Source organism: Chiloscyllium plagiosum, chromosome 19, assembly GCF_004010195.1.
Source record: "Chiloscyllium plagiosum isolate BGI_BamShark_2017 chromosome 19, ASM401019v2, whole genome shotgun sequence".
In the NCBI taxonomy this organism is placed as follows: Eukaryota; Metazoa; Chordata; class Chondrichthyes; order Orectolobiformes; family Hemiscylliidae; genus Chiloscyllium; species Chiloscyllium plagiosum.
The window spans coordinates 2,418,293-2,437,298 of NC_057728.1; the positions used below are offsets into that span (position 1 = coordinate 2,418,293).

Here is a 19,006-nt window from a genome sequence, read left to right on the forward strand (position 1 = left end):
GATGTGGATGCTTTGGAGAGGGTTCAGAGGAGGTTTACCAGGATGCTGCCTGGACTGGAGGGCTTATCTTATGAAGAGAGGTTGACTGAGCTCAGACATTTTTCATTGGAGAAAAGGAGGTTTGAAAGTGGACTTAATTGAGGTATACAAGATAATGAGAGGCATAGGTAGAGTCGATAGCCAGAGACTATTTCCCAGGGCAGAAATGACTATCGTGAGGGGTCATAGTTTTAAGCTAGTTGGAGGAAAATATAGAGGGGATGTCAGAGGCGGGTTCTTTACACAAAGAGTTGTGAGAGCATGAAATGCGTTGCCAGCAGCAGTTTTGGAAGCAAGGTCATTGGGGACATTTAAGAGACTACTGGACATGCATATGGTCACAGAAATTTGAGGGTGCATACATGAGGATCAGTGGTCGGCACAACATCATGGGCTGAAGGGCCTGTTCTGTGCTGTACTGTTCTATGTTCTATGGCCAATCTAGCCTTGCTGGTGCTACCTCTAATAAAGAAAACCCAAAAATCAACTAGTCGTTCAACATGGAATGAGTACCACCCACAAGACTTAAAAGTCCCCGTGAGCTGAGAAATTCAGTTCCTCCAGTGCAGCCTCAATAGTATTACTGTCCTTAAACAAATTGAGAATCAGGAGACACAGTTTTTAAATGGTTTGTAAAAGAAGCAAAGGCAATGTGAAAAAATCTTGTTCACTTAGTGAGTAGTTAGGAATGCACTGTCAGGAAATGTGGTGGAGCCAGGTTCAATTGAGGCACTTAAGACAACATTGGACATTAGTTAAATAGAAATGATGTGCAGATTTATGGGGAAAAGACAGGAGATTGATACAAAGTTCAAAGATTCAGACAGTCCGGATAAACTCAAAGAGCCAAATGGCCTGCTTCTGTATTGTAACAATTCTGTAACTCTGATTCCATGTGAGTAAATGTGTACGGATGTGATGGCCTGTGTGCATGTGTTTATAAATATGAGAGTGTATGTGTGTATGTGTGTTTGTATGTATGTGAGCATGACTGTATGTTGAGTGAATACACATGAGTACGAGTGTTTGCATATGTGAATATGAGCATGTAGGTGAATGGGTTTGCGAGTATAAGTGTGTATTCATGAAGGGATTGCACGTACCCCGAGATTCATGGAATTCCAGTGTCACATGGGCATCAAAACCCAGACTGAAGTAGTTGTTAAACACAGTAAGTGGGAGCTGTGAGGAGGAAAAAGAATCACTGAGTGAGTACAGACGTACAAGTTACATGGTAAAATCCAGCTCAGAAGTGAACAGCTTTATCCACAACCTAGAAAACTTGACAAAAAGCTGACAGCCCCCAATATCAAAAAGCATAACCGGGGAACCGCCTCCATTAATGGACTGTGACCCAGGCTGCTGTTCAAAGATGACTAAGTTATTATTATTGCTGTCTCTGCTATTGCTCTGCTATTGCTATTGATTGCTGAGTCTTAGAACCAAGACATGAGTTTCTGAAGCCTGGGTTCACAGCATCTAGTGCAACTGTGAAATATGAATTACTTACTGTGATCAAGAAAGGCAGCTCTGCAACTTCCAACTGTACTCTTTGCTGTGCACTCTGTGCATCTCACAGGAGGACAAAACTGTGTATGTGGCCATTCTCTCAAAAGCAAATCTCCCAAGTACACTTGCAATTATCAGGCAGAGGTGAATTCATTGGCTCAGGTTGATTTGAAGGATGAAGAGGTTTGCATTCACAACAATGTTCTTGACGGTGAGAAAGGTGGAACCAGAGCAGCAGCAGGACACCCAAAGCTCCACATCAAGGACCTGTGGAAGCTTGACATGAAGGCCGTAAGCATTGATTCTTCTATTCAAGAGAACTGGCTGTGGTAGAGGGAAATGGTGATGTTACCTCTGGACTGGCATGAACCACCACAACCAGCAGTGGTACAGCTGTATGGCCAATGGGTTCCAGCACTGAAAGTAACAGCTCACAACAATTCCTGATAACCACTTCCTTTGCAGCACTTGTAAAAGAACCTGCCTCACGTTTGTAGGCTTCTTTAGCCATCAGTAAAACTGCAACAGATGAAGCTACCCCAGGTTCACTGGATTTGTTCAGTGCTCATCGTCTTATGGTCCATCGAGGATGCTGATCTTGACCTGAATTGCAAAGCTTTTCCTGGTGATTTGGAATTCCTGTTTTCATTTTCCATTCCCACCCCACACTAATTTATCCCAGCGAGTGTCACAAGCAGTTCGTAGGCAAGGAGAGAAAGGTAGGTTAGGACTTTAAGATCAGAATTCCAAGGTTGTATGAAACAACAAGGTTTCAACAAACCGGCAAAAACTACCATGCACAAAGAACCATTTGAACTTTCCAAAGATCTTTCTTCTGACATCTTATACACTTTAACGACTTAATACTACAATTAAGCAAAGGAATGGAGACTCTTAATTATAGTGCTATCAGGATCTTGAAGTCAAAACATAAAATCATTAGAGTACATTTCCCAGTCTGAAACTACAAAGAGTTCAATACTCCTTACTGCCATGTAATAATAGGTTCATTCTCTGGATGCTGCATGGCACAAAGCCTGCAGCTTAGCCTTCGAAGTGTAATGATGATAAACATCGCAGTAATTATTAAGAACATCAGTTCAGATACCAATAATGTCCATTTGTTACGGGTGGTGGTTATGCAGGAACCTAAACAGGAACTGAGCCTGTGGTTCTACACTGAACACTCAGTAGCTGTGCTATTCTATCTATGTGGTGTGCCACTGTTATGTGCTCATGTACAATATGAAGACATGGATTGTATCATGTACTGGGAGATCGTGTGGCACAGAGGACTGTTGAATTTCAATCAATAGTTAGACAATTTTTAGTACAGATGGCTTATCAAACTCTTCAACAGAACTGCCTGAAGGAAAGCAAGTCTGTTTTCATTTGTGGTCCAACACATGAAGTGTTTTAGAAACTCTGTTTGCTTTGGAGAGCACCAGGTCTCCATTGCAGCATCCTTGAGGATTGCAAGTCCCCATGTAATTTGTTGAACTACTGAATACCAGGCCTTTAACCCCACAAAATAAGGCCTGATGATTTAAATGTGTATTGAATCTGCATACAATTAACTTTGCCACATTAGATCAAGTGGACATCTTTACACACCCTTCTCCTTTTGCAAGGGTTCCAAAAAGTAAAGTTACTCAGATAACATGAAGGGTAGATTTGGTTTAGATCATAGCATAATGTGTAGGGCTGCAAAGTTAATTTCAATGTCTTTCCCTATCACAAGCATATCTCAGTTGGACAAACTGTCTCCTCAAATATTTACCTGCATGTGCCAACTGCTCACTTTCAAAACATATGATTACCAAAGGATCGCTAGTTGACTACACAATTGGTCTGTAGTTATCAACTATCCTGTGGCATCTCTGTCCTCTGCTAGAACTGGCCATCTGGGTCAACTGATGTTGCCTCCAGATTCATTGTGGCTATCTTCTGTCATGCAATGCACAGATGAGGTAAGCCCCGAGGAAAAGTGTGGTGACCTCCACAAAAACAAACCAGCTGTTTTCTTAGCTGCTGCATGAATATTTGGCAAAGCCTGTGTCTGTGTTGAAACTAGACATTCACCAATCAGGCATAAAGATTACACTAGCATCCAGTAACAAATTGACATTGATCTGATAGAGCAACATATCTAAAGGTTAGAATAGTGGCAACAGATACATTCATGCAGTTAGCTGCAGAATTATAGTGGTGACATTTTGAATGATCAAGTCTACTGTCTGAATAGTTTGAATATGGAAAGGACACCTCCACAAATGAGACAGCAATTGAATCTGGCAATTCTTTATGATTTTGAACAAGGTTAATGTGGTCATGGGTGTCCATGAGAATAGTACTGAACTAATTAAGGCAATGTGACAATGGGAAGAGATTCAAATGGACAAATGTGTTTGAGTTGTGCGCCTGCATTTATTTAAACTACAGCAGCACTTCCCAAATGTTTTCCCACTTGCAGAGAGAGTGAGAGACAGGGTAGGGGAGATGGGGCTGTGACAGCAGGAGCTGTTAGTGAGGCCACAACATTGTTTGAACTCTGTGGCTGCTGGCTTGGAGCTTGGACTTTAAAATTTCACCTCACAATTAACTCCACTGTTTCTTACTTATGCTATGCAGCTTAATTTGAGTACATGCAAATACATCTTTGTTTTCCTGTGACTTATCTATTCATCAAAGGTCAAAAGGATATTTAAATGTAAGCAAACTAATACAGGAATTAGGTAGCAAGGAATGTCAATAAACACTGTTACCACTGAAGTGTATGCACTCTGATGGTTAAAGTAACAAGCCAAATTAGAATGAGAAGCAGTTAAACACAAGGCTTCTTACTGCCTAGAATGCATAGGCTGTAAAATCCAAACTTGGTTATCAGCTCGATACCAGTTACTTCAGCTTTGTTTGCATTTTATTCCACATTGGTGCTGTTCTGCACTGTCCTCAGTTTTGTCACAAACAAAACATCACAACACTCAAACAAAAACCCTAACCCTCAAAAGAATCTTACAGAAAATGGTAAAGATTTGTAAAAATGTCAGTAAAGCTAGCAGCTGCAGTTACCTTCTGAGTGCCTTCTTCAGCATCATCTTGGTTGAGCTGGAGGTTATTCTGAAGGTGGATGTTCCAGCGGTCGAGTTGGACTATATTACCCTCCTCTACATGGCAGAGAATCTTTGAGACTGGTTCATCTGTGTACCCCTGTGACATAGAAAGAACTAACTGTATCATCTCCCCAAGTGCCTCAGTCAATGCTGCAAACTTAGATAAATGTCTGTTATGAGAATGGCAATGTGAGAGTTCACAGCCAAATACCAGGAACAAAGTCAAGGAACAGGTACAGTGCTTTATTTATCCTGTCAAACCAAACACAAGGATGTTGTGAAACTTGAAAGGGTTCAGAAAAGATTTCCAAGGATGCTGCCAGGGTTGGTGGATTTGAGCTATAGGGAGAGGCTGATTAGGCTGGGGCTGTTTTCCCTGGAGCTGAGGGGTGACCTTATAGAGGTTTATAAAATCATGAGGGGCGTGGATAGGATAAATAGACAAGATCTTTTCCCTGGGGTGGGGGAGTCCAGAACTAGAGGGCTTAGGTTCAAGGTGAGAGGGGAAAGATACAAAAAGGGACCTAAGGGGCAACATTTTCACAGAGGCCAGTGCGTGTATGGAATGAGCTGACTGAGGAAGTGGTGGAGGCTGTTGGAATTACAGCATTTAAAAGGCATCTGGATTGGTAAATGAATAGGAAGGGTTTAGAGGAATATGGGCCAAGTGCTGGCAAATGGGACTAGATTTTAGGCTAGGATATCTGGTTGGCATGGACGAATTGAACAGAAGGGTCTGTTTCCGTGCCATATATCTCTATGACTCTAGAACTCAAACTTTTTCCCATTATGCATTTAGATACCAACTGGAATGAGGTGCCAATGTATGGAGGTACTGGAAATGTTGCGTGAAATTTTTCATATTTGTTCATAGGATGCAGGCATCGTTGACTAGGCTAGCATTTGTTGCCCATCCTTGAAATCGTTTATAAACGATTGAAACAAGAGCCGCAGAGTTTATTTTTGACAGCTTCACAGATGGAAGTGAATCACATTTGTAACTCAACATTTGGGCGGCACGGTGGCACAGTGGTTAGCGCCAGAGACCTGGGTTCAATTCCCGCCTCAGGCGACTGACTGTGTGGAATTTGCACGTTCTCCCCGTGCCTGCGTGGGTTTCCTCCGGGTGCTCCGGTTTCCTCCCACAGTCCAAAGATGTGCAGGTTAGGTGAATTGACCATGCTAAATTGCCCCTAGTGTTAGGTAAGGGGTAAATGTAGGGGTATGGGTGGGTTGCGCTTCGGCGGGGCGGTGTGGACTTGTTGGGCCGAAGGGCCTGTTTCCACACTGTAATTAATCTAATCTAATCTAATCTAATCGGTGATTACTACTGCAAGTTAGGAAGACGAGATACGCCTACCTAGGTTGCTGATTGCTTCCCACGGAAGGAGTATAGAAAATAATCAAAAAGGCTAATGGAATACTCTTTTTTATATATAGAGGACAAGAAGTAGGGGGGTAGAAGTCACGCTCTAGTTATTAAAGTTAGACTACACCTGGTGTATTGTGACTACCCTATGTTCCTGCATATAAATCAACCCAGCATACATGCTGACCTCATTTGTCAGGCCTAAAGATCTTATTTATGCATACATTCAGCTTATAAGGGGAAGATGATGGTGTAGTGGTTAAGATCTGGAGTCATGGGTTCAAATCCCACCATAGCAGAAAGTAAAATGTGAACTCAATAAAAATCTGGAATGAAATGCTAGCCTTAAGGTAGCCATAAAGCCACTATTGATTGTTGTTTAGACCCATCAAGTTCATTCATATGCTTTATAAAAGGAAATCTGTCATCCTTACATGCCCTACACGGGACTCCAGACCTGCAGCAATGTGGGTGATTCTTTATAGCCCAGCAAGCTGCTCAGATCAAGGATAATTAAGAATGTTGGCTTTCAAGCTTCAAGGTTGACTTGTATGCCCAAATGTCCAGTTCCTTTAGGCATCATACCACAGGAAGGATATATCAATCTTTGAGCAAGTGCCGCATAGATTCAGTCCAATGATATTTGAACCCCACGGTTTCACTAGAGACACTAGAGACTTCCTCCCTCCTTTCAGTGGCCTGCATGAAATTTCCTATCAGAAATGAAAAGAAAACATTGATAAACCCACAGCCAGAAAGAGCAAAAATACGCTGGAGGGTTTCTTTCCGATAAAGACCCAAGAATGTACAATTAAGGCACGGAATCTGGAGCGCTGATGGCACAACAGCAACATCTGCATTAATAACCGAGGAACAGTAGTGAACCTGATGGGTTTTCTCCACAACAATCAATAACATTAAACTCTTAATTCCAGATTATTATTGAATTCAAAATCTGGGTTACCTGTCTCTCTGGATCAATAGTCTAGCGATAAACTACTAGGCCATTTCTTCCCTAACCCTAACCCATAATGGTAATATTATTACCAGTCCAATGACATTACTACGACACCACTATCTCTTCACTAATGACCTGATTGATCTTAAACAGATCTAATTATTGGCCCCACCAGTTTTGTCCTCTAACTCTACAAATGTTTTCACCATCAAGTATTCATTCAATTTCCTTTGAGAAATTGTTATTAAATATTCCTCAATCATTCTCGGTAGGCAACCCCTTATAACAGCCCGTCAAAGTCATTACAAAGGAAGTTCTAGACCTTTTTTCACTGTTATTCAGGGTCCCCTTCATACTTTACACCATCGCTTTGACAGCCAGGCTATACCACACACCATTCTCTATCTTTCAGGTGGAACTGTTGAAGGATGTACCTACCCCTCCCCAGTTGAGGGTACGAGCCAGGTCATTTCCTGTACCAAGTGGAAGCACCGCGACTGGAGGCTGGGGATTCAGTTGTAGTTCATCCAACAGGGAAAGAATCCAGCCCACCTGGACAGAATATTTTTTTAAAAATGAAATCACCAGTCGAAATAAAGATGTTCAGCCTCAATGACTGTCATCGTCATGCATGTCAAATCAAGAAACATTTTGCAGTATAAGCTTGCCTCTCTAAAGTTTTTACCTCAAAGCTCTGCTCAGATCTTATATTCTGTTCTCAACCAGAACCAGAAGAGTGAAGAAATAAAATGAAGAAATAATTTTCACTGAGCGTGCACTTCTGTGAGGCTCAATCCGGTTCTCAGTGGGTGTGCACCAGTATTATGAATTGAGCCCAACTTGACACTAATTTGGGCTGAATTGACAAGTTAATTCTGTAGGACTCAAGATGTCTACTGGGTGAGGATTCTCTTGTTCTTTTAAAGATCCTCCTTAAAACTGTACAATAATGGTCAAGTGCTAATATACTAATAAATAGTCAACATCAGTCATATTGATGCAGATGTAGATGTGGATATTTGAAACCAGAGCCATCAGGGTTCTCGGATTGCTGTCTCCTTCTCATTAACGTATGTGGTGTAAATGGTGAATAAAGGATCCTGCTCACCAGTCTGAAGTCACACTTATGTCTTTCTGCAACTTGAAGGATGATTTCCCAACAGACACAATCCTGCCAAGTGAACCTCACTCCTTTCAGTCACTATAGCTATGCTTTAGTGGGATCCTACATGTTCCACATAGTACCTGTTCCATCTGTGAATGTGAGGTCATTTATCCAAAGGCACTGCTCAAGAAAGTAACAACTTTAGTTTAACAAAGTAACTCAATGTGCTCCACAGGCACATTATAAAGCAAAACAAATGCCACAGAGGAAGATATTAAACAGATGGCCATATCTTGGTCAAACAGGTACTGGCTTAAATAAAGATAAAAAGAGAGCTTAAGAGACAAAGGGGCTTTGGGAGGGAATTCAAGAGTTTGCGATGTAGGCCACAAGGCACAGTCACCAATGGTGGAGAAACTAAAATCAGGGATGTTTCGTGCTGGAATGCTCCAGTTCACTCAGGAAGTCCGAGTTGCCAGTGCCACGTGCATGTTGAAATGTAGAACTAAGGACAGTGATGGTAGAAACTCCAATATTTTCCCATCTCTCTGCTCTTATGCCTGCTATTGGCATATGTTAGATGGATTTGTAGGATGATAATCAGCCTACTTGGCTGCATTATGCAGCTATCTTTAATCGGTGGAGTTTGTGAATCAGAGGCAGAGATGCTGCTTTATTAAAAAAACAAGGCCCTGACTAGAGATGGTGGAGAAGCTAGAATTAGACGAGTCAAGAAGGTTGAGGGATTGGAGGATATCACAAGATAAGGAAAGGCCACAGTGAATTTGAAAACAAAATGCAAGGCTTTTCCTGTCTGAGAGCTGATCTGTGTCAGTGAGCACAGAGGAATGGGACTTGTTGCAAATCGAGCCGCAGGAAACAAAAGTAGAATGTGGGAGGCAAGCTAGGAGTATGTAGAAAAGTCGAGACGGGAGGTAAGAAGGACATATATGAGGGCTTCTGCAATAGGTAAGCTGAGGAAGGGGCAGAGGTGGGTACTAGGTGGAAACAGGTATTCTTAATATGTGGTCAATAGCTCATCCTGCAATCAAATAAGATTGCAAACAGTCTGGTTTAGCCTCAGACAGTTCAGGAATGGAATTGGTAGCTAAGGAATTAAATGCAAATTTTTATCTTACCATTGAAAGATAAAGATTCATCAAGTTTATAGCGATAGTACTGTAACAAGTTTTGAGGGAGCTTAAAATTCCAAGTCAGGCTGTGAAACATTATCTTATGCTAGGAATAATGTATTGAGACTCAGGGGGAACAGATTATACTGATTCCAATGATTGATTCCAGCAATGAGCCATTGGCAATCTATTATGTAGATTGGGAGCAACTGTTTGAAGGTAAATCCAATTTGATATGTGAGAGACTTTTAAACAGAGGTTGATTAGAGTGCAGGAAAGATATGTTCCTGTGAAAATGAGGGATAGAAATGGCAAGATTAGGGAATCATAGATGACAGGTGAAACTGTGAGACTAGCTAAGAGGAAAAAGGAAGCATTCATAATGTCTCAAAGAGACCTTGGAGTGCAGGTTCATAACTCCTTGAAGGTAGAGTTGCAGGTAAATAGGATAGTGAAGAAGGTGTTTGGTATGCTTTCCTTTATTGGTCAGAATATTGGGTACAGGAGTTGAGAGGTCATGTTGCGGCTGTACAAGGCGTTAGTTAGACCGCTGCTGGAATATTGTGTGCAATTCTGGTCTCCTTCCTATCAGAAAGATATTGTGAAACTTGAAAGGGTTCAGAAACGATTTACAAGGATGTTGCCAGGGGAGGAGAATTTGAGCTATAGGGAGAGGCTGAACAAGCTGGGAGCTGTTTTTCCTGGAGCCTCAGAGGTTGAGGGATGACCTTATACAGGTTTAAAAACGTGTTGCTTGAAAAGCACAGCAGGTCAGGCAGCATCCATGGAGCAGGAGAATCGACGTTTTGGGCATAAGCCTTTCGGGCTTGTGCCCGAAATGTCGATTCTCCTGCTCCTTGGATGCTGCCTGACCTGCTGCGCTTTTCCAGCAACACATTTTTCAGCTCTGATCTCCAGCATCTGCAGTTCTCACTTTCTCCTTTTATATGCAGGTTTACAAAATTTGAGGGGCATGCAGAGGTTAAATAGGCAAAGTCTTTTCCCTGGGGTGGGGAAGTCCAGAACTAGAGGGCATAGGTTTAGGGTGAGAGGGGAAAGATATAAAAGAGACCTAAGGGGCAACTTTTTCATGCAGAGGGTGGTATGTATATGGGATGAGCTGCCAGAGGAAGTGGTGGAGGCTAGTACAATGGCAACATTTAAGAGGCATTTTGATGGGTATATGAATAGGAAGAGTTTGGAGAGGTGTGGGACTAAGTTGAGGTTGGGATATCTGGTCAGTATGGACGAGTTGCACTGAAGGGTCTGTTTCCGTGCTGTACATCTCTATGACTGAAGACTGATGAAGGTCTGAAAGAATATCAGGAGTGTAGGACCAATCTGAAGTGAGGAATTAAGAGGGGTCATGAGATATGTTTAGCAAACAGGGTTAAGAAAAATCCCAAAGCCTTTTATTCATATGTAAGGAACAAGTGGGTTGGCCCACTCAAGGACAAAGGAGGGAAGTTATGCATGGAGTCTGAGGAAATCGGTGAGATTCTTAATGAGTACTTTGCATTGTTATTCACCAAGAAGAGGGACATGGATATTGAGGTTAGGGATAGATGCCTGATTATTCCAGGTCAAGTTGGCATAAGGAGGGAGGAAGTGTTGGGTGTTCTAAAAGGCATTAAGGTGGACAAGTCCCCAGGTCTGGATGTGATCTATCCCAGAATACTGACGTAAGTAAGGGAGGAAGTAGCTGGGGCCTTAACAGATATCTTTCCAGCATCTTTGAACAGAGGACTGGGGAATTGCTAATCTTGTCCCCTTGTTTAAGAAGGGTAGCAGGGATAATCCTGGGTAATTATAGACCAGTGAGCCTGATGTCAGTAGTAGGGAAGCTGCTGGAGAAGATATTGAGGGTTAGGATCTATTCCCATTCGGAAGAAAATAGGCTTATCAGTGATAGGCAACATGGTTTTGTGCAGTGACGGTCATGACTTACCAACTTAAGTTGATTGATATGGGGAGGGCTGTAGATGTTATTTACATGGACTTCAGTAAGGCATTTGATAAGGCTATCCATGGTAGGCTGATAGAGAAAGTGAAGTCAATGGGGTCCAGGATGTACTAGCTAGATGGATAAAAAACTGGTTGCGCAACAGGAGACAAAAGTAGTGGAAGGGAGCTTCCTAAAATGAAGAAATGCGACCAGTCATGTTACACAATGATCTATGCTAGGACCACTGTTGTTTGTGATAAACATAAATGATTTGGAGGAAGGTATAGGTGTTTTATTAGTAGGTTTTGTGTGGTGCTGGAAAAGCACAACAGGTCAGACAGCATCCGAGGAGCAGGAGAATCGATGTTTCGGGCATATTGCCTTCATCAGGAATGAGGCTTGTGGGCTGGGGAGCTGAGAGATAAATGGGAGGGGTGGGGCTAGGAGGTAGGTAGCTGGGAATGCAATAGGTAGATGGTTGTGCGGGAGGTGATAGGTCAGAGAGGAGGATGAGTGGATAGATGGGAAAGATGATGGGCAGGCAAAGAGGGTGGTGCCAAGTTGGAGGCTTAGGACTGGGATAGGGTGGAGTGGGGGAGAGGAAATGAGGAAACTAGTGAGATCCACATTAATCCCATGTGGTTGCAGGGTCCCAAGGTGGAAGATGACTCACTCTTCCTCCAGTTGTCAGGTCGTTAAGGTTTGGCGATGGAGGCCCAGGACCTGCATGTCCTTGGTGGAGCGGGAGGAGTTGAAGTGTTCAGCCACAGGGCAGTGGGGTTTGTGGGTGTCCCAGAGATATTCTCTGAAACGATTCACAAGTTGATGTCCCCTCTCCCCAGTGTAGAGGAGACCACATTGGGTGTAATGGATACAGCTGATAATGCAATATGTAGATGAAACTCCCCCTCCCACTCCACCAAGGACAGGTAGGTCCTAGGCCGCCTCCATTGCCAAACCTTAACCACCTGACGCCTGTGGGAAGAATGACTCCTCTTCCACCTTGGAACCCTTCAACCACATGGGACTAATGTGGATTTCACCAGTTTCCTCATTTCCCCTCAATGCCACTCCCCCAACCTTATCCCAGTCCCAAGCCTCCAACTCTGCACTGTCCGTTCTCTTCCATCTATCTGCTCCACCTTCTTTCTTCTCTGACCTATCACCTTCTCCCCCACCTTCATCTACCTATTGCATTCTCAGCTACCTTCACCCCCAGCCCCACCCCACTCCCATTTATCTCTCTCAGCCCCCCAGCACACAAGCCTCATTCCTGATGAAGGGCTTATGCCTGAAATGTCTATTCTCCTGCTTCTTGAATGCTGCCTGACCTGCTGTGCTTTTCCAGCACCACACTCTTGACCGATTATCCAGCATCTGCAGTTCTCGCTTTCTCCTCCTGATTAGCAAAGTTTGCAGATGACACTAAGATTGGAGTAGCAGATATTAAAGGGGACTGTTAGAGAATACAGCAGAATATAGATAGATTGGGAGAGTTGGGCAGAGAAATGGCAGATGAAGCTTATGCATTTTTGTAAGATCCAATTCAAGAGTGAACTTTATAGTAAATGGAAAGGTACAGAGGGATCTGGGTGTTCAGGTTCACTGTTCCCTGAAGGTGGCAACACAGGTCGATAGAATGGTAAAGAAGGCATACGGCATGCTTTCCTTCCTTCATTGGATGGGGTACTGAGTACAAGAGTTAGTAGGTTTTTTTATAGTTGTATAAGACACTGGTTCAGTCACATTTGGAATACTGTGTACAGTTCTTTGCCACATTAACAAAAAGATGTGGATGCTTTGGGGAGGGTGCAGAGGAGGTTCACCAGGATGTTACCTAGTACGGAGGGTGCCAGCTATGAAGAGAGGTTGAGTAGATTAGGATTATTTTCATTAGAAAGGTTGAGTGGGAACCTGATTGAGGTCTACAAAATCCTGACGGGTATAGACAGAGGATAGCGGGAAGCTTTTTCTGAGAGTGGGAGACTCAATTACTAAGGGTCACGAGTTCAAAGTGAGAGGGGAAAAATGCGTGGAAAGTTCTTTACGCACTACTTTTTACTTAAGTAGTGTCTCCTACCCATCCTCCTCCTTTAACTAAAAACAGTTCCATGTGCCAGATTGGTAAGGTAATTTTATTTTTCAATAATCTCTTTGGGCATTTGGAATAGTGTTTAATGGAGATTAGGGCAGTTGAATGTTTCCCCTCCAGAATGTGGGAGGTAAGGGTCACCACTAGTGTCCCTGCTGACTTCATCTGCAGGAGGTGCACCCAATTGCAGCTCCAGCTCCTCAAAAATTGTGTTAGGGAACTGGAGCTGGATAAACTTCAAGTCATTCAGGAGGCAGAGGGGGTTATTGATAAGAGTTACAGGGAGGTAGTCACACCTCCGGTACAAGAAAAAGACAGATGGGTTACAGGCCAGGGATGGAAACCGGCAGACAGTGCAGGGATCCATTGCAGCCGTTCCCTCAATAACAAGTATAGGTTTCAGATACTGTTGGAGGAGATGACTTACCAGGGGTAAGACATGGGGTATAGATCTCTGGCAGAGTCTGTGCCTGCTGCTCAGTAGGGAAGGGGGGAGAAGAGCAGAGCATTAGTGATTGAACATATGACGTTACAGCGCAGTACAGTCTCCTTGGCCCTCGATGTTGCGCCGACCTGTGAAATTAATCTGATGTCCATCTAACCTACACTATTCCATTAATTATACATATATATATGCATGTCCAATGCCCATTTAAATGCCCTTAATGTCAGCGAATCTACTACTGACGCAGGCAGGCTGTTCCACGCCCCTACTACTGAGTAAAGAAACCACCGTTGATATCTGTCCCCTCATGTTAGCCTTCACCAAGGAAAAAGGCTCTCCGTCCAACCTATCTAACCCTCTGATTATCTTATGTCTCAACCAAGTTACCTCTCAACCTTCTCTCCAATGAAAACCGCCTCCATTCCCTCCGCCTTTCCTCATAAGACCTTCCTTCCATATGAGGCAACATCCCAGTAAAGCTCTTCTGAACCCTTTCCAAAGGTTCCACATCCTTCCTATTAATGCGGTGACCAGAACTGTACGCAATACTCTAGGTGTGGCCTTACCAGTGTCTTGTACAGCTGAAGCATGACTTTGTGGCTCCAAAACTCAATCCCTGACCAATAAACGTCAACACACCATATGCCGCCTTAACAACCTTATCAACCTGAGTGGCAACTTTCAGGGATTTATGCACCTGGACACCAACATCTCTGTTCATTGACACTGCCAAGAATTTTACCATTAGCCCAGTGCTCCAAACCCCAGAACCTCTTTAGCAATGTTAAGTGCCACTTCCCTCACTTTTAATTTAATCAACTACAAGTAACTGCAATTAAACACATTTTCTCACCTAAGTTTTATTTAAAGATCTGGAACATTAATCACCAAGTGTTTAAATCTACTGGGACCTTTCTTACCCCAAGTCTGTTCAAATTTGTCCAAACTTTTAAGACCCCGCAGGTCGAACTCCTCTATTAATTAAACCAAAGTCCCAAAAAAAGCTTGCCTCGTCTCGTAATCTGTTAAAATGTGAGTGACAGAGAACTCCCAAATTCCACTATTTAAAGAAAAATATCAATTTATTTTTCTAACTCTAATAGTGCACATTAAACAAAACAAATTACAAAAACTACCTGAGAGAATTTTTTTTCTCCTCATCTCTGTTTTAAAGGGTGACCTTTTATTTTTAAATTATGATTAGGAAGTAGTTTCTCATACACAGGATGGAATCTTTCCTCCAACAATCTACCGTTTCCAAACTGCCTGAGGTTTTCGTGACTTAAATCAATAAATATTTATTCAGTAAAGGTATCCAGATATGTGGAGCAGACAGAGATTGGTAACTGAAGTTAGGAATCCGCGCCAGCCATTACTTAACTTAATGTTTAGGACAAATGGCCTATTTGAGGGCTGATAAGACAAATGTAGTGCCCTATCTCTGGCATAGTTTAAACCTAATTCTAGAGTTTACCTGAAATTAGTGAAATTGTGGCAAAGGGACGTCAGACAGGTGATGATGTTTTTTTTGCTCTGCATTAATGTTAACCAGATAGTGAAGTTTACCATGCTTTTTTCCGCACATTTTCTCTTATGTTGGGTGACTCCATTGAACACTGGACACAGGAAATCCCAGCAAACACTTCCCACCACTCTGCCTCAACAACACATTCCAGACTATCCTCACATCACTTAATACTTTTTGGCTAAAAATCTATCAATCTTTGTCTTGAACATGATTGCTCCTACACACCTCTCAAGGGTAAAGAATTCCAAAGATTCATTCGCCTCTGAGTGAAAACAATTCCTCCTAATCTCAGTCTGAAATGGCTTTGCTCCAACTCTGAGTCTGTGCTCCCTGGTTCTTGACTCCTCTAGCTGAGAATACATCTTTCCTACTTAAATCCCATTGAGGCCTGCAAGAATTTTGGTAGTATCAAATCACAGACCAGCACAGTGGGCACTGAGGTTAGTTCCACGACTCCTAAACAAATGAATTCACCACACATCCGACTCTTAGATCTATTAATTCTGTTCAGCGGGGCCAGGTTTCTAGACACACCCAGGAAGAAAAATCAGAGGGCAAAATTCACCCAAAACCTCAAGTCTTTGTCACAGAGAGGGTGTAGCAGAAATTCACTAGACTGGTTCCCAGGATGACAGGACTCTCCTGCACAAGAGACTCTGGAGTTTAGAAAAATATGAGGTGATTTCATTGAAATCTGCGAAATATTTACTGGATTTGACAGGGTAGGTACAGGAAGGATGTTTTCCCTTTGGTTGTGGGTGTTTAGAAGCAGTGGGCACACTTCAGAATCAGAGGCAGGCTGTTTAGGACTGAGATGAGGAGCAAGTCTTTTCATCCAGAATGGTAAATCTTTGGAATTTTCTACTCTGGGGGCTATTAAGAATCAAACCTTAAGTAAGTTTGAGAGATTGATAACTATCTTGATAAGAAAGATTTGGGACAGTACAGAAAAATGGTGTTGAGGCATAAGATCAGCCACGATCGTTGAAAAGTGGAGCAAGTTCAAAGAACCCAGTAGTCTACTCCTGCTTCTGTAACGCCCCTGAAACTGCAAACACTACAGCAAGCATGCACAAGATCAAATTGGTTCACATCTTTTTGATCCTATAGATTAAATGTTTAATTTGCTAAAATTACAAACCGTTCCATCTCCACCACAGGCCAGGATCCGGAGGTTTGCGACCTTGCGATATAGATCCAAGCTGTTCAGGAAACAAGAAATGTTCACGTGATTCACTGCAACACATGACCTGTAAATTAACAGTGAAACCAAGAGGGTCAACTGACCCCAAGCTAATGTGCATCACAGAAAGATTTGGCCATTCAGCCCATTGAGCCCACTCTGCTACTCAGCAAATTCATGGTTGATCTTCTATCCCAATGTCATGCTCCTGTTCTCTCTCCATACTCTTGACATTTTTAGTGCCTAGAAATCTACTTCGTTTTTACATGTATTCAGTAGGTTGGCTTCCATAGACTTCTGGTGGTAGAGAATTCCACAGGTTCACCTCCCTCTGAGGAAAGTAAATATCCTCAACTCTGTTCTAAATGGACTCCGCAGCATCCAGAAGTTTTGGCACCTTGTTCTAGAATGTCCCAGCCAGGGGGAACATCATTGCTGCAGGCAGTGCAGTCCTGTCAAAATGTTATTTATCTCTATGAGATCCTCTCATTCTTCGAAACTCCAGTGAGTACAGACCCAGTTGACTCACTGTCTCCTTATATAATTAGCCTGCCATTCCATAAATCAGTCTGGTGAACCTTTGCTGCATTTCCTCCGTGGAACGTTCATTTTCTCTTAGGTAACGAGACCAAAACTGCACACTCTACTCCAAGTATGGTTTCACTAAGGCCCTGTACAGCCTCCATAAAACTTCTTTGCTCTGTACTCAAAATCTCTTACAACAAAAGGCCAACATAGACACTTGTCTTCCTAACTGCTTATCAATCTGTATGCTTGTTTTTAGTAACTCTTATACAAGGACACCCAGGTTCCTCTGTACATTAGCCTTTCCCAATCTATCACCATTTAAATAATACTCTGCTGTTCTATTTCCATCAAAGTGAATAGTTTGACAACAATCCATGTTATACTCCATTTGTCATTCACTTTCCCAATCATTCAAATTGTCTAAATCACCTTGAAGCACCTATACATCCTCTTCACCTCTCACACTCCCACCTAGTTCTGTATCATCATCCAAATTATTTATATATATATGTTGTGAATAGCTGAGCCCTAAGGACTGATCCATAGTTATCATCTTCCACTCTGAAGAAAGACCCATTTCTTCCTAATAGGGTGGCACACATGTCAGTAGTTAGCACTATTGCCTCACAGTGCCAGGGACCGAGGTTTAATTCCAGCCACGGGCATCTTGTGTGGAGTTTGCATATTCCCTTTGTGGGTTCCCTCCTTATGCTCCAGTTTCTTTCACAGTCCAAAGATGTGCAGGTTAGGTGGATTGGACATGCTAAATTGTCCATTGTGTCCAGGGATCTGCAAGCTAGGTGGATTAGCCATAGGAAATGCAGAGTTACAAGTATGGGGTAGGGGGGTTGAATGGGTGGGATGCTGTTTGGAGGATTGGTGTGGACATGATGGACTGAATGGTCTGTTCACATTTCATAAGAATTCTATGATACTCTCTATTTCCTGTCTGCTGACCAATTCCCAATACGTGTCAGTATAGTACAGGTACACAATCCTTATCTGAAACACTCAGGACCCGCTGATTTTCGGAATTCAAAACTTTTTGAATTTCGGAATAAGTGACAGTTTGACAGTGACATTTTAAAACGTCTTATCTAACAGCAGACTCACTGTGAGAACTACAGGCCCTGAGACAGAATTGAGGCCTGCCAGTGCTGGGCTGCGCCCACCCATGTTGCATCTGAGTGACATGCATCGAGTGGGTGTGGAGTTGGGTTAACTGTTTGCTTGTCAAACAACATTGTTAATGAGAAGAAAAGCTTGATGAAAATGTTTTCAGATTTCGGAACTTTTTGGATTTCGGGATTTCGAAAAATCGCGCACACTAACCCCTTTCGCAGAATTTCATGAAAATTTTTTAAAATCCAAATACACAGTAACAACTGGTTCTGCCATATCTGCTTTGCTAGTTAAGTTCTCAAAAACTCCAGTCAAATATAATATCCCATTCATAAATTCATGTTAACTTTCAGTAATGCCATTTGCACTTTCTAAGTTTTCTGTTATTGTATCCTTCACAACAGACTCTAGCATTTTACCTTTTAGTTACATTACAGTGACTAGTCAATAATTCCTCGCTTTCTCCCTCCTTCCTTTTAAATAGCGAGTTACATTTGTCACCTTCTGCCAAGACTGTTCCAGAATCCACAGAATTTTAGATGCTAACTAACACATCCACTATTTCCATGGTCACATCCTTTAATAGGAGAAAGTGAGGTCTGCAGATGCCAGAGATCAGAGCCGAAAATGTGTTGCTGGAACAGCGCAGCAGGTCAGGCAGCATCCAGGGATCAGGAGAAGGGCTTATGCCCGAAACGTCGATTCTCCTGATCCCTGGATGCTGCCTGACCTGCTACGTTGTTCCAGCAACACATTTTCGGCTCCCACCTCCTTTAATAACTTGGGAAGTAGATTGTTGGATCCTGGGGATTTATCAGCTTTCAGTCTGATTAATTTATGCAACACCAGTCTTTTAATTAATACTAATTTCCTTCAATTCCTCTTCTGTAGACACTTCGTTCTCTAGCATTTCTAGTAAGTTATTTATGTCTTCTTC

General features: G+C 42.6%; 1 protein-coding gene across 3 annotated transcripts in view; it reads right to left on the minus strand.

The window, feature by feature from the left end:
• Positions 1 to 19,006, minus strand: part of dgki (diacylglycerol kinase, iota) — a 253,041-nt gene that overhangs the window by 99,209 nt on the left and 134,826 nt on the right. For all 3 annotated transcript variants that reach the window (XM_043708943.1, XM_043708942.1, XM_043708940.1), the window contains exons 12-15: positions 16,378 to 16,438; positions 7,427 to 7,540; positions 4,621 to 4,758; positions 1,143 to 1,221 (exon numbers count right to left, since the gene is read on the minus strand). In XM_043708943.1, the coding sequence (XP_043564878.1) occupies positions 1,143 to 1,221; positions 4,621 to 4,758; positions 7,427 to 7,540; positions 16,378 to 16,438 (392 nt within the window). The remainder of the gene's footprint in view (positions 1 to 1,142; positions 1,222 to 4,620; positions 4,759 to 7,426; positions 7,541 to 16,377; positions 16,439 to 19,006) is intronic.